The sequence below is a fragment of the Varanus komodoensis genome, unplaced genomic scaffold (assembly GCF_004798865.1).
Source record: "Varanus komodoensis strain SLA01 unplaced genomic scaffold, ASM479886v1 scaffold20_1, whole genome shotgun sequence".
Lineage (NCBI taxonomy): Eukaryota > Metazoa > Chordata > Lepidosauria > Squamata > Varanidae > Varanus > Varanus komodoensis.
Genome location: NW_025335587.1, coordinates 3,596,465 through 3,609,062, shown reverse-complemented (window position 1 = coordinate 3,609,062; position 12,598 = coordinate 3,596,465). Strand labels below are relative to the sequence as shown.

General features: G+C 40.1%; 1 protein-coding gene across 1 annotated transcript in view; it reads left to right on the top strand.

Moving 5' to 3' along the window:
- The first annotated feature begins 1,181 nt into the window (after positions 1-1,181).
- Positions 1,182-12,598, top strand: part of SLC26A8 (solute carrier family 26 member 8) — a 39,208-nt gene continuing 27,791 nt past the window's right edge. The window contains exons 1-6 of the mRNA XM_044430337.1: positions 1,182-1,193; positions 3,020-3,210; positions 5,857-5,996; positions 7,728-7,844; positions 9,020-9,195; positions 11,858-12,022. Of these exons, the coding sequence (XP_044286272.1) occupies positions 1,182-1,193; positions 3,020-3,210; positions 5,857-5,996; positions 7,728-7,844; positions 9,020-9,195; positions 11,858-12,022 (801 nt within the window). The remainder of the gene's footprint in view (positions 1,194-3,019; positions 3,211-5,856; positions 5,997-7,727; positions 7,845-9,019; positions 9,196-11,857; positions 12,023-12,598) is intronic.

Sequence of the window (12,598 nt, the reverse complement as noted above, 5' to 3'; positions counted from 1 at the left end):
CCAACTGAAACAGGGAAACCAGTGACACAAGAACATAAAGGAAAGGAACAGAACAAAGAGCTGGACCAAAAATGGTAAGTGAACAGCCCCCCCCCCACCCTCAAAGCCATGGTAGTATAAATGTAATAAACAAGCAAGGTGTCTTACAGAGGTAGGAGCTATTATTAAGAAGACAAATTCTTGTACTGAAATTCCCACCTTCCTGTTTTACTTAAACAGCAGAAATTCCCCTGCTTTGGGGATATAAACCTTCTCACATATCTTCTATTTCACAGTCTTCTCTACTATATCTCGATGTTGATATTTTTATTTTATTTTTTATTTTGTAAGGTGCTTTGATTTCAGCACTGAAAAATAAAGCAGGAAATTGTTGATGTTGTTTGAGAATAATTATGATAAACATTTTATCATCTCATTGTTTCATAAATTAAACCTTTTTATAAAATCTGGAGGAATGTATACATGTTCTAATTTGCATTCCTGGATTACAAAATAAACTTCATTGTCTTCTCATCCTTGTACATTTTTAGCAAGTTCAGGACCATTTTTAGATCATAAAAAGTTTTCTAACCATCACTTTCAACCTTTCTTGGATAGCTAACCAGTTTAATCTTTCAGTTGCACTAATATGATAGAACAACACACATACTTGCAAGGTACTATTAGTTATTCCTCCTGTTTGGAACAACAGTTTATTCAAGCAGCAAATCAAAGAGCATGTCAAGGAAGTATATGGTTACTTCAGTGGTATTGCTGATCAATAAGCTAGCAAGCACTTAGAGGAACAATTTTGTCTTAATAATGATAAACGATGGTGAAATGAAATGTAAAATACTCAGTCTGGGCCTGGCCAGTCAGTAGGATGAGTCAGACAGAAACTTCAAGTGACTGGCACAGTGTAACAGTGTGTTAGAGAAGAAAGCTATGTATGCTGCACGGATTATCTAATTCCCAGGGCCGACTTAACAGCATTATGGGCCCCAGGCAAAGCAGTGTACTAGGGCCCCTATGACAACTACAACTACTGTTAATTTTGGAAGTTTTCCAATTTTTCAAGGGTTAACATACACAGATTAGTATGGGGCCCACAGGCAAGTGCCCATCAGGCCCATGCGTTAAGATGGGCCTGCTATTTCCCTTTCTGCTAGTCTACTGCACTCAACTGTGATAGTTTCAATACCATGGGTGTTGAAGTAAGATTCAGCTGCTACTCTGATCAGCTTCCAACCATGGTGTGGAGGACAGGCATCTTGTTCTTCACCCAAAGCCAAAGAATGGTCATGCCTGGCTGTTCCATAAACTTAATGAATTCTTTCAACTTTTACTGAAGTTACACCCATTCAAAGTGCTGCTCTTTTTTTATCACTGGCTGGAAATACTGAGCAGCTGTTAGAAGTTCACTTAATCCATGTTTTGAGAATGAAGATCCCTAAGTATTAAGGGATGGCATTTTTATTATTTGTGTAAATGGTTCTTTTTATTTACCATTAAACACATTTTTACAAAATAGATCAATAGAGCTCAAATGCTATTTGCTCTGAGGTCACCTTGCATTTCTATCTCATTGATGCTCCATGCTTTAAAATATTTTTTACAGAAAAACAACTGGTCTAGCTTCCCATCAGTCTTTAGGGTGCAGTCCTAATACCTGCATGGCAGAGAAGTGGAAGCCACTGAACTGGGAGGCTTCTGTGCATCTCATGCCTAGTGTGAGGTATGATGATGGTGATCCCTGCCCCGGCTGCGCCTTGGATCAGTTATTTTCTCTAGATAGCCATTTTCAGCTGTCTAGACTTATTGCCAAGGAGGAGAAGGAAAGGAGGCTGGGGTTCCAATTAGATGATGCATAGCTCCATAGCCTCTGCCTTCCCGTTTCCCGCTCCTGGTACTTCCTTTTCTCCCTCTCCCACAGTTGTTACTTTGCAGTGGGGAGCCAAAGTAGTTTTTCCATGCCAGCTATAAGGGAACAAGGCCCCTGAGGAATCCTACTCTGACGAATGGCCTCCCAAACAACATCAAGAGACCATAGGACTGTGCCTTTAACCTCATTTTGCCTCTCTTATTGGACATTAAGCTTACATGAATATATTTGATGGACATTCAGCTAGTACCTGTATAAAACTATCCAGGGTTAAATTGTGGAGATGTTTTTTTTCATCCTTAGGCCAATCTACTGGGAGATGCTAAGGTGAACAGGGTTAAGTGGAAAACTGGTTCTTGTGGATGCTGAATGGAAAGCTTTATTTGATATGCAGAATCAGCCTACTGCTTACTTCCTTAGCTGGGCTGAAGCAGTCATTAACCATTTATCTGATCTCTGACATCCACTGTGTATTTCTCTGTTTTATTGTAGGTTGTTTTTATTGTCATTATGTTATGTAATATTGTAATCCGCTAGGAGAGTCTTCCGACTAGTATAGCGGAATATAAATTGGATAAGAAATAAATAGTTGCTGATGAAGTTGGATGCAATGTGAAACATTTGCATGCATTTAACATGTCTAGTGTTTCATCTGCTAAATCAGAGGTGCTGAACCTCTTTCAGCCTGAGGGATGGACTTCTAGAAAACATTCTAACAGTGGGCAGGACCAGAATCAAAAAGGGATAGAACCAGATCATCAGAACATTTTAACCTAAGCTCTTAGGATGCTGGAGTGCATTTTTTCTTGTAAATCATAAACAAAAAGAAAAGGTTTTGCTGGGCTCATGAAAATCACCCACAAACTAGGGAAAGGGGGCAGCATTAGGGGATGAGGAAAAAAAGTTATATAAAAGATGTAAGAAAAGAATAGGAAAGAGGAGAGAGGAAAAAAAGAGAGATGATGGGAAATAATTTATCAAGAAGCAAGGATCATTAATAGATCATGTTTACATTCAATGGGTCACATTCAGACCATTTCACAGATCTTGTGCTAGAATATTTTTTTTCTTTTTGAGAATTAGCAGCATTACAGCTATAAAATGGGGACTTAGACAATTCTCACTGATCTCACTGGTTCCCATGTTATTATATGCCAGGACCAGTATGATGAAATGGACTTAAATGTTAATGTTGACAACGAAAGACAGCCTCTAAGGGTGACATACAACATCAACAGAAAGGTGTACAATGAAGAAGAATTCCAAAAAGATCATGACCAAAAGTTGTATTCCCAACCCAGCAAGGAGCCTGATAGTAGTCCTCCAACTGCTCGAAGAATTCAATGCAGGTAATTGTCAAGCAGGACTTTCATTCTTTTGAAGATGACACTTGATACCTTGTACTTTAAATAAGCAGCAAGAATGTCAGGCCATAGACTTCAGTTCCAGTAGTGTATTAGAAAAGGCTCTCTTGATTTACAAACTGTGTGTGCAGTTTGTATCACAAATAACCTATCACATAGAGAGATATTTAGATATGGTTGTATCCAGTCTTAGCCTAACTTCTGTACCATTCATGGATACACTCTTAAGTAGATTATAAAATGAGATAATGAGATTAAGGGTGAATTTATCTCTTTCCTTTTGCCTTCCCAGGAGAACAAGGTGAAAGACTTCTAACTAAACCCTTTATTAAATTAGGCTAGCCAGTTGGGCTGGCTTTGTAATACAGTGAGTTATATAAAAATATTTAACAAGAAGTCTCCATCAAGTTAATGATCCCTCTAGCTGTCTAGCTATTTCTGGCACATACCAGGAGTTGATTCCGAACTGAATTCTCCTCCTCTCTTATGCTCTAAATGAAGCTGGCTCCATACTCAGGGAGGGTCATGCTGCTTGAGGGCCAACTGGCAAGAACACCAGAGGGAACATAACTGGTCTGTTCATTTGACTTGATGTTGAACCACTGGGCTAATAAACTTATACCTCCCATCTCTGACCTTAGCTATTTCTGGCACATACCAGGAGTTGATTCCGAACTGAATTCTCCTCCTCTCTTATGCTCTAAATGAAGCTGGCTCCATACTCAGGGAGGGTCATGCTGCTTGAGGGCCAACTGGCAAGAACACCAGAGGGAACATAACTGGTCTGTTCATTTGACTTGATGTTGAACCACTGGGCTAATAAACTTATACCTCCCATCTCTGACCTTCCCTATTCTGCAGTGCCTCCCTGCAAACCAGAGGTGGTCTAGTGCTCACTAGCAGCTTGGCTTATCTCACAGGAGACTTACAGAGAATCCAATCTAAATAAATACATACTAGAGCTCACTTGATCATGGATCAGGGTTTGACCCCTTGTTCCCAGAGGATCTGCTGACCCTTGTCCTCAGATGAAGAGGATGCACGCTTAATTGGAGTGGGTTCAGCCATGGAATGTCATCACAAGGCTTCATTCTCCCCAGGACCTAGCTTCCAGAAAGACTTCAGAGGTGAACTCCCCGGCATCCAAAAGAGACTACATTACCATCCTCAGACTTTGAGGACTCAGGCCATGAAGATAGTAACCATTCTGTTGTGAGCCATGCTTCTCCTTCCCAGCAGCAATAGCTTCACCAGCACTTCTTTGCCAAACACCATTTTTTACATGCAAATCTCTGAACATACACAAAGTGAAATGTTGAACCCTCTCTTCATTCTTCACCCAAAGCTTTCCTTATGTATCCTTTTGCATCTGTCCCTGTGGGGAGGAGCACTGTAGAATCAGGCATGCCTGTGCTCCTTCTTCAGAGACCCCAGTTGGGTCACCCTACAACTGTGACATTGGACTGTTGGCTCCACCTGTTTAGGAGGCAGGGGTTCTCCATCTGATAGACTCCTCATCTCTAAATCTCCTCCCCCAAGACATTGTTGCTTTTCCCCTTTCCCATGGGCAGGTTGACTGGCCCCCTCGGCTGCTATCTCCCCACATAAAACAGACCAGCTTCCCTTAAGGGGCCAAGCCTTATTCAGTAGGAAAGCAGAGTCAGCCTAAAACTAGCTACACCTCTATATAAGTTAGTATTGAGCAACTTAGAGCAAAATACACATAAGCCTGTCCAGCGTCGTGTCAAGTGGAGCCTTGCATTGTGTTTATCTATTCCTATACCTGATACCTGACCTTACTGTCTATTCTTGAAACCTGACTTTAAAAAACCCTCCAAACCTCAATCCACAGGAGAGCCCTGGAACCCAGGCCTCAGTAACAGCAAACCACACTAAGAAGCCAAACAAAACAATGTAAGAACATATGGCCTTTCAGATGTTGTTGGACTGCAAATCCCATCAGCCCTAGTAGGCATAGCCAATGGTAAGGGAATCATAGGAAATGCAGTCCAAGAACATGTAGAGACCACATGTCCCCCTGTTTTAGAGAGTATTCTAGAGCAACGATGATTGCAAAAAAATAATAATCATCTTTTTTCCCCCTCACCACTGCATTTGTATAGAGTTGTCCAGCAGTTTTCCTGAGCTGTAAAAAGGTTTGTTATTTCTTGGCCTTCTCTGGTCCAAGAGGCACAGCATTGCAGTGGTTCTAGTCCTTCCTAGAAGGATGACTTGGTACAACAGCTACACCAACACAGAGAGAATAGAGATTTGGCCATGATGGCACATGCCTTAGTTGTATTATATTTAGACTACTACAGAAAGGTGTCTAAAAAACTTCTGTTGGTCCAAGATATGGCAGTGAGGTTGTTAACTGGAACTATCTTTCAGAAGCATGTGACTACACGCCCAATTCAAATCACTGGTGATTATCTTGAATAGGCTTTAACAGTTGCCCTTTTAAGAGACCTGGATAATAGCTGAAGGACCATGTTCGCCCATATAAGCTTGTCTGTCTGTTACTACCATCAACAGTGCATGCAGAGGTTATATGGTTGTTATATGGTATATAAGAAAAAAAAAATCCTAGATACAAAGATAAGTCTAGCTGCACAGTTCAATTTGTTTCAGATTCTCATGTTCACGGTTCAGAAAGTTGATTGTCAAGATGTTTCCCATTCTAAACTGGCTTTGTTCATATCGTGTCACAGAATGGATACTAGGAGACATACATGCAGGCATAAATGTGGGAATGATTCAGATTTTTCAAGGTAAGTCCTTTTCTTATATCTATTTTTTCTGCCCTATTTCCTTTAAGTCAAATTGCCATCTGTTTTCTGCTAATGCATGAACTACCAGAAGTACAGGCAGGATTGCGTAGAGGGAGAGGAACTAGAGATCAAATTGCCAACATACGCTGGATCATGGAGAAAGCTGGGAGTTCCAGAAAAACATCTACTTCTGCTTCATTGACTATGCTAACGCCTTTGATTGTGTGGATCGCAACAAATTGTGGCAAGTTCTTAAAGAGATGGGAGCACCAGACCATCTTATTTGTCTCTTGAGAAACCTATATACTGGTCAAGAATCAACAGTGAGAACTGGACACGGAACCACTGATTGGTTCAAAATTGAGAAAAGAGTTCGGCAAGGCTGTATACTGTCACCCTGCTTATTTAACTTATATGCAGAGCACATCATGAGAAAGGCAGGGCTAGATGAATCACCAGATGGAATTAAGATTGCTGGGAGAAATATCAACAACCTCAGATATGCAGATGATACCACTCTAATGGCAGAAAGTGAAGAGGAACTAAAGAGCCTCTTGATGCGGGTGAAGGAGGAGAGTGCAAAAGTTGGCTTGAAACTCAACATCAAGAAAACTAAGATCATGACATCCATTCCTATCACTTCCTGGCAAATAGATGGGAAAGAAATGGAGGTAGTGACAGATTTTATTTTCCTGAGCTCCAGGATCACTGCAGACAGGGACTGCAGCCAAGAAATTAAAAGACACTTGCTCCTTGGGAGGAAAGCTATGGCAAATCTAGACAGCATACTAAAAAACAGAGACATTACCCTGCTGACAAAAGTGCATATAGTCAAGGCTATGGTTTTCTCAGTTGCAATGTACGGCTCTGAAAGTTGGACCATAAGAAAGGCTGAGCGCCGAAGGATTGAGGCCTTTGAATTGTGGTGCTGGAGAAGACTCCTGCGAGTCCCTTGGACCGCAAGGCGATCAAACCGGTCAGTCCTAGAGGAGATCAACCCTGACTGCTTTTTAGAAGGCCAGATCCTGAAGATGCAACTCAAATACTTTGGCCACCTAATGAGAAGGAAGGACTCCCTGGAGAAGAGCCTAATGCTGGGAACAATAGATGGCAAAAGAAGGGGACGACAGAGAATGAAGTGGATAGATGGAGTCACTGAAGCAGTTGGCGTGAGCTTGAGTGGACTCCAGGGGATGGTGGAGGACAGGAAGGCCTGGAGGAATGTTGTCCATGGGTTCGTGATGCGTCGAACATGACTTTGCGACTAACAACAACAACACATGATTCAAATATAGTAGTATTCTATTACATAGTAGAATCTGCTATACTTTTCCACCCATGTGAAAATATCCTAATGTTCCCCTTACTCCAGAGAAGAGTTTGTCTGTTATGTAATATTTGGAGGCACATTGGGAAGCTATTGAACAGCCCCTTCTGATAAAATCTAAAAGGAAAGCTAGATTTTAAAATAAGTTTGTACACCTCTTTCTTCAATTAGTGAACAAGAATTTCAGTTCTTTTCAAAGCAGTTCTTGTATGAACATGGTATAGTATCAGATATGTTCGGATTCTGGAGATAAGTGAAATATATAATCAAATAATTGTTGTCCATAATAATGGGGGGTGGCATGTTTTCCATGGGCCTTCTCTGCTTATTACAAATGCATAATAAACTTACTGCTTCAGCACTATCTAACCATTTTTAGTATGTTTCTTAAAATACATTTTTAGGACTATCAGGAATATTCTTAACTGGATTACCACTGCCATTTATCAACAGTTTTTACTCTGCATTTTGCTGTTCTTTAACATATGTCATATTTGGAACTTCTCGGCATGTGTCCATTGGTAAGTACTATTCTGATCTGCTAATGCAGTCTATGATGTATAGAGGAAGAAGGGTATCCAGGGAAGTGGTGGTGAATTTTGACAGGCACTCATTGTGACATCCCCATAGCCACACCCACAAAGAAAGTCCAAAATGCAAGGCAGCTATGTTGATCTATATCTGTAGATGTATGTGTATACACGTGCGCACACACACAAAGTCAGCAATGCATGGCATAATATCCAGCTATTACCTGGTAGTCATAGAAGAATGAACAAACAAAGAACAATATAATGTTAAACTTCACTGGTGATACCTGAGTTTGCATGCAAAAGAGAGGGCATCATACCACCAGCTCAAGATTTTTCAGGAGTTTATTCTCTAAGTATCTGGGAGAAACACTTGATCTCCAAGTAAACTGATTCTAGAAACTGATTCTCCTCCAAGAGCCTGACTTTTGTGAAGCTAATAGGTCTTAGCTGCCCCTCAAGGCAACACAATCCAATAATTATTTTGCATTTATGACAGAGAGAGCACATATTCAGGCAATAACCCACGCTCAGGTGTTGAATATGGATTGAATGTAGATTGTTGTTGGACCATACGATGTTGTTGAAACATGGGTTAGCATGTTGACTGAACCCAGCTGAAATAACACATGATGGTGAATAACAGTTCACAATCCAACACAAAGCATGACTTCTTTTCATGGGTTGTTTATAGTTAATAAGCCATGGCTTGTTATTGCAGCTGTGTTCAGACAACAAAATTGTCCATGGTTCAATGGCAATCCACAGTATGAGGACAACCTATACTAAACCCTTGAGTATGGGTTATGTTGTTTGAACCTAGTGAGTAATATCTGGGGGCTGAGAAAATCCATTTCCCTCCAGTACTGCAGCTATCAGAAGGAAGGGAGAGGCAATGGCAGATGACATAATCATGCTTGCTAATCAAAAAGTCCAAGTGCTTCAGCAATGTCAGCATTGGCTCCACTCTACCATTACCCTTTTGGCATTGCACAGCAGCTATGCACAGTGGGTGCAGACTGACTGTACCCTTGGAAAGATTTCTGACTCCTTGAACTCCATGGTGGAAAGGTGGGAAATAAGATAAATGTAATAAGTTACCAAAGAGACAATTGGAATTGGTACTGGATCTTTCTTTAGTCTTTGCTTTCTTCTTCTGGAAACAGGTTCTTTTGGCATTCTGAATGCAATGGTGGCAAACTTTCAAAACACACTTAATCTCAATACTAGATTGCCAAGTAATGCTACTCTAGCCAACTTCTCTAATGAAACTATTATGAAGAATTACATGGAAGCTTTAACATACACTGCATCTACAACATTTTTGGTTGGGGTTATTCAGGTAGGAAATTTACTTGAATTTGATTTCTTCTGTTTGTGCTTTCAACCCCCTTCCCATCTTCTATCCATATGTTTATCAGTTAAAAAGAGGCTGCACAAGCATAGTTCTGTATTTGCAAATGAGAACCCTGCCATGCCTGGGGGTCCTGATTGTTTATGAATGTAGAACTGGGTCTCATATTCTGCTGAATGTGTGGAGGTTAAGGGCAGGGTAACAGTATAAAATTGTCCCCCCCCCCACCCCGCCCCATGAGTTGACTGAATATAAGGACAGAACAGGGAAAAAGGAATAATACCTTGGAAAAATGAATATATCACATACTCGGATCTGTAAGCATGCTGAATTTTCAATGCCTTCATTTTGCCACCTGAAATGTCTACAACCATGTCCCCAACACAGAAGGTAATTTAGTCCTGCTCCAAGATTCCTCCAAACAGATTAAAGTTTTTTTAAAAATACAGGAAGAAAAAGGGAGCAAATACATCTAATGAGATTGAATCACTGTGGCTTTGGAACTGCTCCTCCTTTGAATTAAACTATATTAAATAAGATTTGTTTCTTTAGTCATTCATTCCTAATCAAATACTTTACTTTTAATACTTGGAAAAGGTTTTGAGATATTTATATAGTATATAAAATTAATATCATATATTTTAAGGGCCTGTCAGGTCAAACAAACATACTAAATAAGATTTTGGTACAATTAGGGAAATGGAAACGTTCCCAGAAAAGTTTCCAGGAAACTTCCAGGGGTGGGTGGGTAAGTGGGTTGGGTTTGTTTGTTTGTTTGTTTGTTTGTTTGAAAACTTACATCACTGATGTGAACTAACCAACCATCTCTTTAGGGTCAAATTTCTACTGAATAATTACTTTTAGGATCATGTAACTATAGTGTTCCCCTATTCAAGTTCCTCAAATCTGAGGACCATAATTTGCATATTATGGAGACTGGTGGGCTAGGAAAAGCTTCAGAGTCCTGCCATTTCCTATTTCAAATCATCCCCTTTCAAAGCTGGTTTATAGAAAGGGGATAGATGGTTGTTTTCACAGACACTTCTGCATATTTGCATATTTGAACCCAAAGACTAAAAATTTAGGCAGTTATGTGTTTTATATAGTCAAATCTTATGCATACTTCTCTGAGTAAGCTATTCTAAATACATTGGAGGGTCACTTTTGAGTAAGTTTGTATAGGATTCTGCTGTCAGTCTGATAAAATAGCCCTCAATTCAACTTCCAAAGGATGTTGTTTCCTTCATAATCTCTTCTCTCTGGTTTTAGGTACAGAAATTCCTTACTATATTCCCCTCTATACATAGCTTAGTCATAGCTAAGCCTTAGTCCTTTCTTTGTCAGTCTTAAACATCCTTAGGCGGCATTTTCATCTCTGATTCTGATATTGCTACCACTGTAAAAAAGAATTTATTAAACCTTATGAAAATATTTCCCTCATCCTTTTAGAACATAATTGAATGCTTTTCCTCATTCACTCTGCTTTAGGGCTGGGTGTTAGAAGCAGCTTGGGAAGCAAGAGGAAGGAGGAAAAATGTGCCTATATGATTACCTCAGACATCTGAAAGAGCTGACTAATTTAGGGTGCAATTCTGTTCAATTTATGTAACCCTGCCAACTAGCTAATACAGGCCACAAATTGATTCACATATTTTTATCATGTGTTGCTCTCAAATCATAAAGTTACTTCAGAGAAAAATCAAATATTCAAATGTATGTTTTATCAAATATCTTTGTAATAAAAATGTGCATCATATCATTAACAAATGTACAATTCCAGTGTAATAAATATTTTATTTATTTATTTAAAACTTTTGTATGCTGTCATCACATGCCTCGGCATCTCAGGATGGCTTACAACGTAGAATTAAAACAATAAAACAGTAACAAGTACAGTAAAATTATATAAAAACAAAAACAAAAAAGCAACTATTAACGATAAAATTAATTTTTAAAATAGCCATTAAATAAAACGGTTTTAACCTGGCACCAAAAAGAATATAGACTCTGTGCCAAATGCACCTCTCCAGAGAATGCATTCCATAACCTGGGTGCTACCTCAGAGAAGGCCCTGCTCAGGGTAGTTGTTCTTTTCATCTCCTTTAAAGAGGGCTCCCGGAGCAAAGCCTCTCCCGCAGATTTTAAGGGACGGGAGGGCATGTAAGGGAAGAGGCCCTCCTTCAGGTATCCTGGTCCCAAGTCCCCCAAGAGAGTATACTGCATACAAACAGAAAGGCTGTACACAAGATCTCCAAGCCCATCTACCCTAATTTGGAGACCTCCCTAGTTGTTGTGACATCTGGTGTGCTTAAGCATGGACAAAACACTCTAGACACAGAAAACAAATGGTAATCCTTTATTGAGGGAGTCACGATCCAAAAATAAAATTCCTGCTTGCCCCTTACAATATCAGGTGAGTCCTTTTATACCAAGCACTAACATCAGGGCTTCCATACAGCAGAAACCAAATACAAACATATATTGTAACAGTTGTAGACCATGCAATATGGACTCCAGAGGGGAGGTTTAGTTTCCTCAAGTACCAACCAGGGAATATAGCAAACCTCAATAAAAGTGGTGGTATTATCTTATGCCTTGGCTTTAATACTCCAGCTTTCTTATTTTGACTCTCTTGTGTCCTTCTCTTAAGTTACTTTTAGGCTTTCTCGGTTTGGGATTTGTCACAACGTATGTCTCGGAAAGCCTCATGAATGCTTACCTCACGGCAGCTGCATTGCATGTTGTGATCTCCCAGCTCTCCGTCATCTTTGGAATTGTAATTGACTTTCATTCAGGCCCTTTGGCATTTTTTTATGTGAGTAAATACAGCCTCAGTGAAAAGCCATTCCTATTTCTTTATGAGGGAGACAGAGGTCGGCCCCAGAAGTTTCAGATAGATCATTAGTGAATTTAAATAGTGTCTTCAAATTGCAAAAGGAGTGACTTACTGTGAAGACTTACTGTGGTTTTGTTTGTCTGCTCCGCAGTTAATAGGTGAATGGTTCCATGCTTATTTCAAGAAAGGGGAACTGAACATTAAACAGGTTCTGCTGTTGTTTCTGGGTTGCAGACAGAACTTGATGGATCAGGAGACCTGCAGGAAGGGATTCATTCAACAACACTCTCTGAGCTGTAACCTATAGCTGCTATCTCCAACCTAAAGCTGTCCAGATGTTTTAGGGACAACTCCCAACCTTTCTGACCATTGCCCAGCCTGACTAGTGTTGATGGGAGCTGAAGTCCAAAATGACACCAGGCTGGGGAAGCCAAGCTGACAGGTGTGGCTCCAATAGTTGAGCTGCCTTCTTATACTGAAGTGGGATGGGACCACAAGGAGTGATGCAGTGGTGTACTACTTATAAGCTCAGCCTCTGCTTCAGCTGTGCATTGT